The sequence below is a fragment of the Morone saxatilis genome, unplaced genomic scaffold (assembly GCF_004916995.1).
Source record: "Morone saxatilis isolate NCDOM2014 unplaced genomic scaffold, NCSU_SB_2.0 Contig15, whole genome shotgun sequence".
Taxonomy (NCBI): domain Eukaryota; kingdom Metazoa; phylum Chordata; class Actinopteri; family Moronidae; genus Morone; species Morone saxatilis.
Window position 1 is genome coordinate 10,991,300 of NW_023339707.1, and position 16,222 is coordinate 11,007,521.

General features: G+C 39.9%; 3 protein-coding genes across 8 annotated transcripts in view; 1 reads left to right on the forward strand and 2 right to left on the reverse strand.

Annotated features, from left to right (window-relative positions):
- LOC118324302 (nicotinamide/nicotinic acid mononucleotide adenylyltransferase 1-like) overlaps window positions 1–2,998 on the reverse strand; it is a 5,757-nt gene extending 2,759 nt beyond the window's left edge. The window contains exons 1-3 of the mRNA XM_035656572.1: window positions 2,860–2,998; window positions 2,355–2,494; window positions 1,035–1,218 (exon numbers count right to left, since the gene is read on the reverse strand). Coding sequence (XP_035512465.1) covers window positions 1,035–1,218; window positions 2,355–2,469 — 299 coding nt within the window. The 5' untranslated portion in view covers window positions 2,470–2,494; window positions 2,860–2,998. The remainder of the gene's footprint in view (window positions 1–1,034; window positions 1,219–2,354; window positions 2,495–2,859) is intronic.
- On the forward strand, window positions 2,980–6,272 carry lzic (leucine zipper and CTNNBIP1 domain containing). Of its 3 annotated transcripts, none has more exons than XM_035656573.1 (7): window positions 2,980–3,176; window positions 3,485–3,610; window positions 3,759–3,894; window positions 4,049–4,147; window positions 4,289–4,384; window positions 4,625–4,706; window positions 4,799–6,272. In XM_035656573.1, exons 2-7 carry the CDS (start codon window positions 3,510–3,512, stop codon window positions 4,852–4,854), a joined length of 570 nt encoding a protein of 189 aa, XP_035512466.1. In that variant the 5' UTR covers window positions 2,980–3,176; window positions 3,485–3,509; the 3' UTR covers window positions 4,855–6,272. The 3 variants fall into 3 exon arrangements, with proteins under 3 accessions (XP_035512466.1, XP_035512467.1, XP_035512468.1); XM_035656574.1 differs by lacking the exon at window positions 2,980–3,176 and adding an exon at window positions 3,217–3,305; XM_035656575.1 differs by lacking the exon at window positions 2,980–3,176 and adding an exon at window positions 3,273–3,291.
- A 197-nt stretch (window positions 6,273–6,469) lies between these two features.
- clstn1 (calsyntenin 1) overlaps window positions 6,470–16,222 on the reverse strand; it is a gene marked incomplete at its 5' end in the record, with an annotated part of 36,725 nt that continues 26,972 nt past the window's right edge. For all 4 annotated transcript variants that reach the window (XM_035656698.1, XM_035656696.1, XM_035656697.1 and 1 more), the window contains 6 exon segments: window positions 6,470–9,904; window positions 11,446–11,630; window positions 12,561–12,696; window positions 12,878–13,023; window positions 13,355–13,525; window positions 15,452–15,696. In XM_035656698.1, the coding sequence (XP_035512591.1) occupies window positions 9,710–9,904; window positions 11,446–11,630; window positions 12,561–12,696; window positions 12,878–13,023; window positions 13,355–13,525; window positions 15,452–15,696 (1,078 nt within the window).

The window sequence follows — 16,222 nt, forward strand, 5'->3', positions numbered from 1 at the left end:
GTTATATATTATTATTAATGATTACGTTAATGATTTCTCACAATAATTATCAACAATGACTTAACAAGGTGGGAAACAGATAATATCAATATTCAATTTTCATTTTTAGAACAGGCCTACAGGCGACTCGTGTGGTCCTTGGGGGTGACCTGGTGCCCACTTCACCGTATCGGTGACCACTGGTCTAATCTAATCCTTTTACAATATAGTTCCTTGTTTTAGAATATGCAACCATGTTGCCACATTGTGGTAGAAAACGGACAACGGTGTCAACGTTTCTTCAGCTCAGGTATTGTTTTTAGTGATAAATATTTAAAAGAAAAGGCTGTTTAAGAAAACGTCTAACAATACAGATACAATTCAGAAATTATCCAGTGAAAATAGTAAAGAAGTATATTTCTGCAAGAGTTATAATGTAATGTAATTTATTGCCGTAAAGAGCAATAATGTCACATATCAAGTCTTTAACTGAAAATCCATGTGTGATATGGATTTAGAGTTAGCCTTAGAGAGTGATACATACAGTTTATGGACTGAAGGGAGACTGTGTGGCACTGAAAAATAAGAACTTCATGATCCTACGTATAACTAAAAGGGCTTTAATGCACGGTATGTATTATGATAAAAGAGTTACTATAATGTCTAGTGAATTCAGCTAACATGACCGAGACACTATCATTTGTTAACATTTGTACCAACTGAACACAACCATTCATCACATGGAATCTTAAACTGCTAGAGGGGCTGTAAATCATTAGTTTAACAGTCACTACTACCTGCTGTGGTTATGTCAGATTTGATGAATGGGTGGCCTGAGTTGTAGTCATTGATGATGAGGAATCAGAGGAAAACGGAAAACAGCAAAAAGCAAGCAAGGAAACTCTGATTAGCGCTTCTGAACGGCCTGACGGGTCGTGTCTCAGATCCTTTGCGAGGTTTCCTTACATCTATCGTAACAACTCAACACCCTACTAGCCTTGCCTGTAGCAAGCACATGCACTGCCACTAACAAGGCATACGAACTGTCAACTTACCGAATAACTTTAGCTGTCTCCACCCAATCCGGCTGCAAGCTCTCCCAGGAATCTACTGTGATCCAGTCTGAGCTCTCTGTGGCCAATCTGGCCATCTCCAGTCGGTGGCAGGCCTCAATCAATCCCTTCTTCTTGTAGCCATCACCCACCGGAGAGATGATGCCTTTCACCACTCTGTACTGACCTTGGACATTAAAGAAGGGGTGTGAACAGATAATATACAAGGGGTTCTGCAGGTTTTAACAGGTTAAATTTAAAATGTTTTAAGACCATTATGAAGCAATTTAAGACTTATTTCACGTCCATACTGGCAGAAAAAAAATAAAATCGTTTCTGTTTTAGTTTCGCTTTGTAGTTGTTACCGCATGATCAATACAAAATTTACTGACTGAAAATGCAAGTAACATTAACATGATTAATCCAATCAATCACATTTTTAAGACCTTTCTAGATCACATTTAAGATATTTTAAGGCCTACAATTGAAATGAAATGAGGAATTTGTTTTTAAGACCCCCTGGCCTCCACAAATAGATTTTAAGAAAATTATGAATTAAAAGAATAATTTTTTAAACATTCAAGTCACGATTTAACAGATTTTCTCACCTCTAGTGGGATCCAGCAGTGGTGAAATATAACTAAAAGTGCTCTATTTTAAGGTACCTAATTCCTAATTTCTAATTTATCCTACTATTCAACCATGTTTCAGAGGGACATTGTGCCCTTTTTACTCCTCTACATTTTGTTTGGCAGCTTTATGGACTAAGATTTTACCTTAAAAGCATAAGATCAGTTTGTAAAACACGATGCATTGTTAAAGTTTAAACTACCCAACACTACATTAAGTAGTTAAAATTAGCTCATTAGCTTCAGTAACAGAAATTATTACACATTTATGCATCAGTAATAATAATCTGATAATGTAATATATATCATGATATGACTGACATTCTGCCACATAATGAGTGCTTTTCCTTTCGCAATGTTGCTGCTAATAACTAGTTGATGAATGCAGGACGTAATGTAATGCATATATATGGGAGTATTTCACATTATTGCATTGCTATATTTACTTAAGTTAAACTCAAATACTTCTGCCACAACTGATATCCAGCCACAGAAAGGGTCTAGCTCAGGTTTTCTGCAGTGGAGGTGAATTAGTAATAGTACTTTTTCAATGCTGTGAGCACCACAAACTAAATCCCACTCCAGACTGGAGACAGAAAGTAAACCCTCTCGATACAACAAGAGGTGAGGTGAAAGTCATAAACAGAGAGAAGCAACCACTTTAAAGAGAAGAGAGAGGTGTAATTCACTCCACCTGTGTCTTCCAGATGATCTCGAGCTAGTTCAAACATCCTCAGGTGCATGTTGGTGACGGGGTTGAAGGACCCACAGGCCAGCAGGACCACTCTGGTTATATCCCGACCCTCCATGCCTCATACTGGGGCTGGGTTTACACTGCAACAGCAACACGGCGAGGAAAAACAAAGACTGTGAGTTAGTTTATGTGCCACAATGCCTCTGTCTCTCTGACCTTTAGGGTGGGAGGGGGTCTGTGTATGACTATGTGGTAGGAGCTACACACGTTAATAAGAATAAAACACAATATAACGTTACGGTGTGTTAGCTTCATTCAACGTTAGCACTTTCTGTAACTTTAACCCGTCGCTATCGTTAGCTCTGTCTGTAACAAGGCAACGCGTGTTTGCCGCCATGTCGACGGTGTAGGTTGCAGACAGAAACATGAGCTTCAAACTGAGCTTAGACAACAGAGGGAGGACGGTTTCTAAACAGTGGAAACATGTGAATATTCATTGTACTACCAGGAGAACCAGCGGCGCGCAGCTGCTCTGGATTGTGTCCCCTCCGGCTTCCTGTACGGACGTTGTGGACGACATTAAGATCGAGAGCTCTGATTGGACAGGACCAACCCGGAAGCAGAGAGCCGCACCCACAGTCGAGAGCTACGTTCACGATCACAAACGCCTCGAGAAACACGAACTAAGTTGTTTTAAGACCGCGTTTCAAAGTTATTATTCGCTCAAATATAAATAAGTTAATTCGTTTAACTGTAGTGTGCATTCGTGAAGCTGGAGTAAATATTTAACTGATCCAACAGCTGCTTTCAAACAGAGTCCCGGTGAGTTGTTTTGTTTTAGCATGCTCGCTAGCCACTCGGCTAACTGAACAACTTTCTTTCACAGTTTACGTTAGATAGCTCGGTGGGAGCTTCCAGCGAACATATCCATCCGCAGGTCGTCAGTAGTTGGTGTGTCACTAAATGTTGAAGAGTTTATGTCGCTTGAGTTTAAGTGGCTCAAACAACGCCACTGTGATGCAGTGTAAATAGCATGCTAGGTTGACGTTGAGTTGTTTGTGGTGTGCTGTGCCAGTAATGCTCAGTTAGACTCATATCTTCCTCGGATCTGTTCGGTTTCTTCTCTACAGGTTGGAAATACGGTTTTAACTAAGGATGGCTTCGCGCGGGAAATCAGAAACTGGAAAATTAAGGCAGAATATGGAAGAGCAACTTGACAGACTGATGCAGCAGCTTCAGGATCTGGAAGAATGCAGGTGCACCAAAGAGAAATGCATTGAATACACACGTGTAGAGGCTCTTCACTGATTATTATAGCTGGAATGCAATGATCTAGTCTGTCAGAAAGCATTTCTGTATATGTTGTTGTGTCACTGTTTCTGATCCTTTCTGTGTTTATTCCAGAGAAGAACTGGATGAGGACGAGTATGAGGAGACAAAAAAGGAAACCCTGGAACAGCTGAGTGAATTCAATGACTCCCTGAAGAAGATCATGACAGGAGACATGACACTTGTGGATGAGCTCAGTGGAATGCAACTGGTATGGATAATCAATGGATGTTGTGCGACTATTGTGTATTGAGGGTGACCTAAAGAGGTTGCAGCTTTTAGAACAAGTAACTTAAAACAATCCAGTATAAAAAGTGATTGGTGAAATGTAAATCTTTTTTCCAATGTATGTGTGTTTTCATCAGGCGATCCAGGCTGCCATCAGCCAAGCGTTCAAAACTCCAGAGGTGATCCGACTTTTTGCGAAGAAACAGCCAGGACAGCTGAGAACCAGGCTGGCAGAGGTTTGTACTGCAGAGTCAAGGATATGATTGTGATTGTTTGATGCACAGTTGTTTAGTATGTGTTAAATCGCTCCACAGTGTCGGTATCTGTCTGAAGCTCGGCCTGAAAATTGTCCAACCATTGTGTGACATTCTGTGCAGATGGACCGAGATGTCATCGTGGGGAAACTGTCGCGGGACGTGTACACACAGCAGAAAATGGAAATCCTCACGGCCTTGAGAAAACTTGGAGAGAAGGTGAGGAACGCTCACAGCAGAGATGTGATGTTTTTTTCCGTCGGTTCGTGGATGATTCAGAGGCTTGTGCTCATAAATCCACATGAGCTCTTAAAGCTGCACAGACTTATTTTAGTCACGTCGCAGCAGCAGGCTTCAATCTAACTTTAGAAAGAGCTGGAACATTTTAAACATGCTATAGTTGTCTGACCAAACCTTGTATTAACAATTCCCTATTTTTGTTCGCGGCTGGTTTGATAGCTCACTTCGGAGGATGAGACTTTTCTCACTGAAAACGCCACAGCTACTCTGAGCCAGTTTGAAAAAGTGACTGCAAACTTAGGTGAGAATAAAGATGCAATTTCATTGAAATGTTTACCAACAAAATGTATTGGATACACATTAATATTTATCTTGTTTTGCCTTGTCTTTCAGGATCTGAAGACAAAATTATGGCTTTAGCTAGTTCTGGTGTGAAAACCAAGACATAGTAATTCTACGAAATGTTCATTTTAACTCTGTCTACCAAGAAAACAATGTACCAATTGATCATTGATTTTGTAAATAATCAGTGCACTTCTAGGTGTTACTGTAGATGCTAACACTTTTTAACAGTATTGTTTTATATCCTGCGACTTTTGTAAATGTCTTTTATTTGTCCAGATAGGTGTAATAGTGTATTATTGGTACGAGCGTGGGATTTGTTGAATATGAAGATGTACATGAATGTGAAGGATAGTCGAGGCAGTTCAAGAGAAATAGTCTGCTGTGATTCGTTTCTCATTGGGTTGCTGTCTGTTTTTAGGATCTTGATTTCCTGTATGAGTGCTTCAAATGATGCTGCCAAATGTAATTTTATTTTAACTAAACTGTGCTGTGTACAGGGATTTGGACAAAATAACAGAAGTACTGCCAGAAAGAGAACTTTGAAATAACTAAATTACACTACAGAGGCCCTAACACTAGTAGGTCAATTTGTATGCAGTACACATACAGTATGACTTGACAATGTGCATCAGGGTGTCAGTTCAAACATATCAGACAATCACCTCTTTTAGTGTATTTTCAAAGCAATGTACATCAAATTTCCTATTTCAGATTTTAATCTTTGTCTTAATAAAACATATGCTTTTTATTGGCCTCTTAAAGTCAGTGTTTGTAAGAGGACTGCCATTTTGAAAGTGAATTCATCCTGTGCAACTCCAGTATTAAGATGCATGACGAGTTGAAAAGCACCAATCTGGACGGAGTCGTTGACCAGTTTGCTTGCAATGTGACTAGAAATCTTCTGAATGGATTAGATGCCATCTGCTAAACGTTGCGGAGGGTCTTGAGATGGTTTCAGCAGCCATCTCATGAGAGTGAGTCAGTTTGATTAATAGTCTGTTTGGACGTTTAACAACCAAGGAACATGAGGTCATTTTACAGTGCCAGATGCATTCTGCACTGTTGTTCATGTCCTCGCTCGGCTGAACGATAAAAAAAATAAATGAACAGGATGAAATAAAAACACTTTCCAATCTCTTCAAATGCCAGACGTAAGAGTGATTGAGCTGTTTTAAAGAATGTAATCGATGGCTGTTTGAAGGATAGAGTACATTCAGCATTTTAAATACACATTGAGGACTATACTTTGTCTGGTTCTGGATATTTATGTTGTTTCTATTATTTTGTCCACACTCTTTATTTATTGATTATCAAGCATTTCAAACTAACTGCTTTAGCAGACAGCTGTTATTATAAATTTGCAGTAACTGAGTTCAATATTGCCTTAGTATTTCATTTTCATGTTTAGTTGAGAAGATGTAGAATTTAATGTCACAATGTTTACACCATTGATCATAATTGATATTCAGCTTTGAGTGTTTGTTTCTCTGTAAATAAATCAATGATCATTGTTTTAATTATTCATGTTTTACCTGTTAAATGATGTTGCACCCTTTGGGTCTTAGATCATTTTTTATTTTCACCACCAGAGGACACTAATGCTCAAGATTTAAACTTTCAGCAGCACTACTCAGGGCGTGTACCACCAGCACTGTGTCTACCCCAGTGATACACTGACAGTGTGAGTGATTACTGAAGAAAAACAAGAGCAGACAGAAGTTATACCCCATCTGATCATCCTTTATTTTGTTTACGAGCAAGCATCAACTTCACTACAATTTGCCTTTCAATTGGTAGAAAAGTGAGAGCAGCTCCAACAAGCACAAAGGAAGCATTCAATCGATCTGAAAACAACCAACTTCCATTTTGAGCAAATTTTTAAAAGAAAAAAAAATAAACAAAAAAAATATATCTGGACGTGTGAAACAGACAATCTGAGAATCAGTAGTGTATCACGTCTCCTTCACTCCAGTCTCACAACCCCACATGGAACGTACACAAACTTGTGGTTCATGCAAAGTAAATTCCCCTTACATCTTAGTGTTATGACAGTATGGCTGCATTTCAGTTTGTTAGGCAGTGACATTCAATTCAACCAACTTACACTTAGCTCAGGGGCTGATCAGAAAGCATTAAACCCAGAAAACTGGAGATGGTGAAGTCACTGTGGAGACTTGACTTTGGAGTCAGTGTGCACATATCAGTGACCCATGGTATTGTACTTTGAAACTGTAGATGAAATGTGGACATCGAGTGTTTGACATAATGAAACTGAGAATTTGGGAGTTGACAGGCTTATAACTGGTGAATTTCATGCTGCCCTCAAAATCATTTCTCAACAACTCAGGCAATAGGACACTGTTCAAAATTACCTTCCACTATACACAAATAGGTGAGTTAACAGTATACCCATGTATGCTGCCAAAGCAATTTCATAATGTACTGTACATATTTTTAAAGGTGGATTCCGTCAATGATTTAGTACAATATCTATAGAAGATACAATATGGATCTACTTCCTCTACACATCAACATGGACACATGACATCTATGTAAAACGTTTTTCACTTTTAATAAAACTAGCGGTGGACTATTGTTACGACAAACTGAAAGAAAACGTAATCCCCAGCCCTGTAAGAAATCTAGCTTTAAACAAATACAAATAAAAAACAACAAAATTGCCACAAATAAAAGAGCACGGATGAGTGTTTTTTTTTTTTTGTTAGACCTGCTAAATTGCGCTATGATCGGAAAAAGGCACTCCCATCTCAGCCGGCTCAGACCTGGCCCCCTTTTTTACAAGTCCAAGTCATCATGGAGGGGAGACTGTTCACTACATTTCCACCACACACCCCTTAAAAAATTATAAATTAATTGAACCTAAGAGACAACTGTGCAACTCAAACCCTCAAAAGAAACTGTCTCCAGAAAGAGCCTTGAATGTGTTTTTAAATTCAATTTTGGCCTCTGAAAGTAGACTTGCATGCAAAATATGAGACTCACAACATTTCTAATCCTGGAACACTCTGTTCACTTTACTGCCCCCAAATCTGATTTGCTGTAATTAATGCAGGTTTGGGAAACGTTAACATTTTACTTGGTACCCAAAAACATGAGACAAACACTAAATAGTTGCGTGTGAAGGTACATTTGTGTCTGGTTTTTGTGAAAGATATATACAACAGTGATGGACAACAGTGTCTGAGAGGAGATAGAGGTTGGACACATTTTCCCAATCAATTGTATAAGCTTTATACTAATACCAGATGGAAAATAAGTTTACCAAATGTAAACAAATATCTTAGAACAACTCTACAGTACAGTTCCATGTACAATAAAATCTAGTGGTCTACTGCAAAAAAATATTTCATTTTAAGATTCAAACAAGATTCATTTATAAAGTGTTTTCCTTTTGTAAACTATGCAGTCTTACCCTCTGTTGTAATTCCTTAAAGTACGATAAAGACGGTGCTTATTTTGCAACAGGAAACCAGTTTAAAAATGCATCTAATATAGGTTTTATTATTTCAGGTTAAATAGCCGTGCCACTGTAAATAAACTTGCAACAAAGCAATCCTGAAAGTACTTTCATTTCACTTCTCTCCCCCAAAACAATGCCAGCAACTGTACTATTCGGGCTCCACTAAAGCTCCGTCTGTCATAAATCTGCTCTTTCAGTAGTCTGAAGGGTTTTTTCCTTCCTACTTCTGTCAGCACAGCAGGACTGGGATACGGACGAAAGGCTTTTTAAAGCTGCTGAGGAAATCTCTCGACTTGTCCAAATACACTGGCAGAAATGTTAGTACCCATATTTCCAGATCGACAGCACTACAGTACCTGCTGGCCTGGTGTTTGTACTGTTCCACACAAAATGTCGATTTGTACATTAGCATTTCTCTGAGTATGATTACCCTGAACAAAAAGAAAATCCCTTCTGTACAACAATGAGATCTATTGGGAATGAAATACACCGACACCTGGAGTAGAGCATTGCCACCTGTGCAAGCAAAGCAAAGCATGTATGAAGCTGAAACCATCGACCAGTCCTGTCTACGAGAAAGCAAAAGAACTCATTTTCCTCTTTGCAAAAAAAAAAAGAAAAGACAAAATGGACACCACTTTGTCATGGAAACCTCCGCTTAACAGTCCTGGGTTTCTCATCGTGAAGCAGACATTTTTGTACAAGCATGATGGAACAGCTTTTGCAGAAATTTAGCGACATGCTACAGCCTCTGTGACACAAATATTCTACATTACGTACTGCGTCATTTTAGATATTGGACCCCATTGAGTAGGCCTTCACTAACACATTGACTAATTACATGGTTTCTTTATATTTACAAAATCTTTAAAAAGCAATTTATTTCTCTACACATATGACTTCTCAAATATCCTCATGCACTAAAAGAAGGAAAAAAGAAAAAAAGAAAAAGCGGTCTACTTGTTAAAAGCATAATTTTGTTTCACTGGACTACAAGTCAAGAGAACTCAAGTCAAAGCTATACGTGAGTTTAGCGGCAAACAAATCTAAAAGCATTACGCAAAGAATATACATTAGGGGAAAAATTCTCCATTTGAAAGCCTTTACGTCTGAGAGAAAACAAAAAGTGCAGGGTTGGCTTCCTCACACAGTTCAAAACAAAATGTAGGCCAAGTTTTCCTGGGAATTAAAATATAATAAATAAAAAAATAAACAGTAAAAATCAGCAATCCGGTGATGACTACACTACACTGAGTACCACCACTAAGATAACAACAGGAAAACCTTGACCATATATATGCTGAAGGGAATTTTTGTTTTCGTTTTTTGTATTATTTTCTTTACATCATGGCTCCTTGGACATGAAACTGTAGGGGGGTGGGAGTGTGTGCGGAGCGGTGAGTGTGAGTTGGTGATGTGTGTGTCTGTGAGCTTGTGTTGAGTGTTGTGTGTGTGTGTGTGTGTGTGTGTGTGTTGCTCTAGTAGGTGAGGGTGGAGTCGTCCCACTCCAGCTGCTGCTGTCTGCTGGCCCCCTGCTGGTCCTCTGGCTCCCCGCCCTCCTCGTCTTCGCTGCTCTCTGACTCAGCGCTTGTGATGTCATCTTCCTCCTCTCCATCCTCGCTCTCCTCCTCCTCTTCCTCCTCCTCCTCGCTGCTGTGCTGGTCCTCGTACGTCTGCGTTAGAGACAGAGGGAGAGAGGGGTGGGGTTGTTTGTGAAGAGTCACTTTCTGAGACTAAACTGCTCCTTCATGTGTTACAGCTTCATCCGTTTTTTTCAAATAATACGACCTAATGTTTCATTAACTAACATGCACATATTAACATCCTCCTTCAAATGTGTCTAAGATAACTCTTTATTCTTTTATTCAAAATAGTAAAGCACTCCACTTGTGTTTTAGGTTTCATCAGGAATAAAAGACCACATGCAGGCTAAAGTATTTTTCTGACAGTGTAAAAGCATTTTGAGCCATCAAACATGTCTGAGTGTGTTGACTGCATTGATCTGGGACACGTCTTTTTCTCCCAGTGCAATCGTGATGTGATGATGTGCTCTTATGGTGTTAATTATTCTACAAATGTTTGTTGTCAAAGTGAACATATGATTTTGATTGCAGGCGTGAGCTGGAACATCCCCTGGTGACCTCTGCTGGATGTCCTTCCCCTAAAATGCTCTAAATATTATAAAGAACACATATGGGTTTGGTGTCAATGCAAAACAGTGTGGACGTTGCTCAGTCCATTGCCTGGTTTATGTTATTTTGCTTTTGCCTTTATCATGGCATAAACTGAAAAATGTAGCTAATGATTTAAATCATGTAGCTGTATAGCAGTGGTGGAGCCACTTCAATTCAAATTTCAATACAGGAAAATCCTGTAAAGGAAGACAGTGAATTGCACATGGAACACTGATGTTAACCAACCTGACTGCTTTGTGATGTCGGTGTCACTTAGTAGTGTGATGTGATTAAGCTGACAATTGCATTTTCCTTCAGCACCTACAAGCTGCTTTTAAATTAAAAGATGGTAGTCAGAGTAGTTTGAACCTCTCAGCTGGCTGCAGTGGTGTACGGGTGTACTTCAGGACACTGTGACATCACTGTTGGGTTAAAGGTGCAACAGAGCACATTTCTGAAAAACCCCAGTGGAGGTGAAAAAGGCCTGAAACTTTCAACTACAGACAGAAACAGATCACTGCTTTTCAACCTGGTGCCAGTTACTGGGCTATTCAGTTTTCAGCATGAAAGAGAGAATGATAAATTAGTTGCAGGCCCACATAATAACTCAAAAAGGCATGAATTCACTGTGCAGATATTTATATGCCTGCCTACAAACTGACTCATTAAAAAAAATCACTTTGGTGTTTTGGAAGACCAAAATATTGGAGCTGCATTCTTGGCTTGGGCACAAAAAAAAAGCTCTAAATCTGCATGAGACTAACTGGTTTCACAAGATCGGATATTGATATACAGTTCTTTTATTCTAAATAGCAAAACAAGTCTCTCTCCCGTGCCCACAGAGCTGTCAGTCATGAGCACTCAGATAAAACTAGGCCACAATCACAACATCACCCAGAGAGCATTAGCAGGTGAAAAGCTGTCTAGGCTGCAACCCGACCACATTTAGTTGAGAAGTGAAATTGTGTCGGACAGCTTTTCACTGGCTAATCACCAGAAAAACGCTCTAATTTTGCCTCTCTGCAAATGTTTGCTTTTACCTCCATGGGGTTGACGGTGATGGTGAGGGCCGAGTCATCCCAGTCCATCTCGTTCTCCTTGCCGTTCTCCTGGTCTCTCATGGTGCTCTGGTGTGCAGCTCGGATGCGGAACACTCCCAGGATGATCATAAACACCAGGAAGCTAACGCACACCACAATGACAATGGTGGCGGCGCTGGGAACCACTGCAAGGAAGAAAATGCACAAACAAACAAACACAAAATGAAAGGTTAGATGTAAACTATGTTTAATTTGCACATGAGAATGTTCACACATAAAAAAATCCTGTTAGAGCTTCATGTGGGGAGACGTAGCTTCCACTTCTGTCTGAGGCAATTTCGAGTAATGGTTTTTAAGTAAACTGTGAATGAATGCTTTGGGAGCAGCTCTAGGTGTGTCTTTCTTTAAATAGCTTTGCCTGTCTCCCGCTAACCTGCTCCACTTTACCCCATATTAGCAGAAAAGGGCCTCTCTTGTTCGGTGGCAGGCTTAGTGAGCCTGACAGCCTAGAGGATTACCGAGGCCGGGAAATAAATGGTTGTGCTCTGACCACCGCCTGTACAGATGTCACAGACAGCACTCAAGTGTAATCCCTAAACTTGTGACATTAAAAAAAATAAATAAATAAATAAATAAAAGTGTTTCATACGTGCCCTACTTCTGGTTAATAGGCTGTAATCCATCCCTAGCAACGCTTACCATACCAGAGGCCAAATATCTTTTCTACGGCAACAACAATTAAGCAGATTACTGGTTTGTTTATGACGTTTGGTAGTAATTTGAGAATATGAAATAAATGCTGCAATTGTTTCAGTAAGTTGAATTGTTATTCTTCAAGGTTTCATACATGAAGAAAACCAGAAGGGTCAGTGTTACGCCAGAATTTGTTGGTTGGGGCTGAAACTGAAAAATTCATTCTTTGTTTTTGTGTCCTTTAACGTGATTAAAATGATTAACTGTTGATATTTGACTTTGGTGATTATACAAGAGAGATGTGCTTCATTAGAGGCACCTTTGATGTGTATGTGCTACTAGAAACCTAGAAAAAAAGGGACCATGATGCAAAGGACAAAGACAAAAAACGTTTCACATGTCAGACTCCTGTGTTGCAGTACCTGATGCCTGGTGAGCGTTGACCAGGTTGTGACCAGACAGATCCACAGAGGCATGATGCACAGGGTTAATGAAGTTAGGCTGCACCATGGCATTGTTGGCATGCTCCACAGGATTGGCTGTGTGGATTACATTCACCTAGAGAGAACGGAAACCGGAAACACACATAGATACAGTCACAAAATGCTGTCAACAGATCTCCATTTTACATGTAGGTCGAGTATCATGAGGGGACACGAGAATTCTTCAGTACACTTGCACTTCTCTGTTGTGAATCCATCACTGTCATGTGAGATAACTCACAAGTGCTCAGTCATACCTCGACCTTGAAGTCATTGCTGATGTAGCGACCGTTGAGTTCAGAGCAGACCAGTTTGAATTTCCTGTCAAAGAGAGCCTCTGTGTGCCAGTTCTTGTAACGGATGAGATGCAGGACCTGCTCGTAGTTGGCCATGGTGTTCACACCTGGAACATAGAGGGGGGCAATTACCAGAAAGTGTCAGAAGGGCTCTCCATATTAAAGGAAAACGGTATTGTTGTGGAATAGCAGGTTTGTAAAACTGTGTGGTTTTGAGATTATTTATAAATGTATCTTTTCAAATTTACTTATACCCTGAGAGACAGTTGACTGGGTTACTTCAAATCACCCTGGTGTACATTTATATTAGTATTTGTTTACATGTGAGGACTATTTAACAGATTTCAAAGAATTTACTTCTCATGTAAAGCAGTTATTTTCTACAAAGCAATTATCATATATCAAATTTCTCCAGCCAGAAACTACTGTGGTCTGTACCGGTGATGACGAGGCCCAGGTTAGAGGAACTCATCTCCAGGCCATGCTGCTGCAGCTGGGACATGTCCACCTCCAGGCCCTCATGCTCCCCGTCCAGCTCATCTCCCACCACAGTCACTTCACATGTGTCCAGGTTGTGCATGATCTCTTCTGACACCACTGTCTCTTGGACTGAACGAACAACAAAGACAAAAAGATTCAGAATGAAGAGCTGTAGAGAAGAAGTTTAGGATTGTCCATTGAGCCTGTAATGGAAGAGTTCATTATTAGTAGGCTTAGGTGGTATCAAGGTATCAGGGTATACCAGGATATTTAGGAAAACCAGATTGTATGCTTTTCAGTCCCATCAAAAACACAGACGCTCCTCTTTCTGGTGGATCGATCATATTGGCTGTTCATTTATTTAATTTAATTTCTCTCTTCCAAACTGAGTGCACCAGTTTGGAAGAGAGTGTGTATGTGTGTTCAAAAGATGTTCTGTGCTTTGTCTGATATGTTAGTGGGGCTTTATGTTGCCTCTTTTAATAACTGTCTTTTCTGGTCCGTCTATTCTGGATTAAAAACTCTCATTTCACTGTCTATGTTTCTCTTTTTACAGCACGTCATGTGAAATTACTTTTCTCCGACTGCCTCATCTCATCTCCCTGTGTGACACAGGCTTTGTTGGCTGAGCAGTGTCACATGGGATGATTCTGGGCCACTAAACTAGTGGTGTAGAGGCTACAAGAACAGCGGCAGTTAAAATAGAAATACTCCGAGATGGTACAATGACTTCTATCACCAGCAGCTCAGCCTTTTTTTTTTTTTTACACAAATATCCTCATACTGCCCAAGTCTAGCTGTTAATGTTCTTTCTGAACTGTCAAAGATTGGTTATCAAGTTGTCCAAGTCTGTTATTTTAGAGAGCAATTAATAGAAAAAAAAGAAAAAAGGTGCGAGGGTTAGAGGTGGAGGATTAAGAACTGAATCAAAATGAGTATTCATCCTAGATTACACAACGTGGGACTGCACAGTTTGATCATTTGAAATGTTGTGCAATAGTACAACCCGACCTGAGCTGCTCCAACCTCCCCTGTAATATGTCGTCTGTCATTGTACTACATTTACACAGTCAACAGTGAATGCTGTCCTTCATCATTAACCACTGCAGGTGGACCACAATAAATACATCCATGTTTATTTTTAAAAAGCATTATGCTGATACTTTGTTAACAGAAGTCTATGTTTAATAATATATCATCTGTTAATGTATGGTTTATTTTTCTAATAAAAAATATGGAAAACAGCTCAGGAACTTTTATACAATTGAAAGGTATTTTAATTAATCATTTTAATGAATTTACTTTATCTTAATAGCTCAACAGAGGCAGCCAGTCTCCTCTATCGTTCTTATGAAACTAATGGATATTTTATGCACACACAGTTTGCACCTTCTGACACTATAGATGCTCCTATTCAGTCATTCTTACTCATCTAGTGTGACATCTCTCATTTGTTGGCTGTGGAAGGTGGGGCAGGGTAATGCAGGTAATAGCAACAGATTTCTGTAAGCCCTTTTGTCCCATATGGCCTGCTGTTCGCCACATGACATAGAATCTTCCTGTATCTGTGTCAACCTCAGTGCAAGTCTATTGTCTCTCCTCGTCTTAGCTCATATACAAGCCCAACAGATGGCACGGCTGGTCACTGACCCCTCCCATAAAGTAGTAAACAACTTATCTCTTTTCTCTCACCCTCCCTCTCGCTCTGTCTATCCAATCCCATTGGCCTCTAGGCGTAATCCCCACCGTCACCAGCTACTGTACATATATACAACTATTAACTGTACATTCACTGTGCCTGGAGACCCATTCAGTGTCAAAGGTAATTTAACCGAGGCAACGGATGGGTGTCACCGCCTCAGGAGGCACAAGACTAACATTACATATGTGGTAGTGTTAAAGTAGAAATTCAGTGCATATAAACTCAGAGGATGAGCCAACAGTTAGCAAACAACACAACTAATCCACTGAAAAATAGGTTAGCTGCATCTACAAATTCATTATCTAAAAACATTATCTGGCATTAACGTCGGGTCAAATGTGCATTTCTTTTACCCGTAGGGTCGTCGTCAGCCCCCTCTGCTGCTTCAGACTCTGTGTCGGCCTCAACTTCGCGGGTGATTGTGCTCACGATGCGTAGTTCGGGGAACAGTGTCACGCCTTCCTGGCTCTCGAATTCGGCAGCACTGCGAGCAAAGTGGTCGATGCCGCTCAGGCTTATCTTGGGTTCCTCGGGCTGCAGGACCATCACATAACCTTCAGCATCTGGCACCGTTACGCAGGACTCCTCGTTGAAGCATCTGGGGGAAGATTTAAGTTTCAATATCTGAGAACCGTTTTTTAATGAAGTTGCTGGCATTTTGAGTGAGCCCTGCTTTCATAATCTAATAACCCTGCCTGTCCGGGTAAGGCAGGGTCATTTTTGTAAACAGATGTAGTTAATGATGTGGAGGATAAGCTTACAATGTAAAAAAAAAAAACATATATTCCACATATAAAATGCTTATTAAAGTGCATCCTCTACATTTATTAACAGCTGGAAAATTACCCTTACAGGTACATATAATTTTATATAATTGCTCAGTCCACCCAATAAAACTGTGTTGATGCAGATTTATGCATATGCAAATAAGAACAAATGTAAAACTGCAACACTAACTGGAACTGAGTTTGGAGCAGACTCAGCAGAAACTTGAGTCTTAATATATTCTTATTATACATCATGTGCAACTGTAATGCTGTTCTGTTATTCACATTTTAGTGTTCACAAAATATACATCAAATATAACTGAAAAACTAAATACAGAATCTTACAGCTCTTTTGCC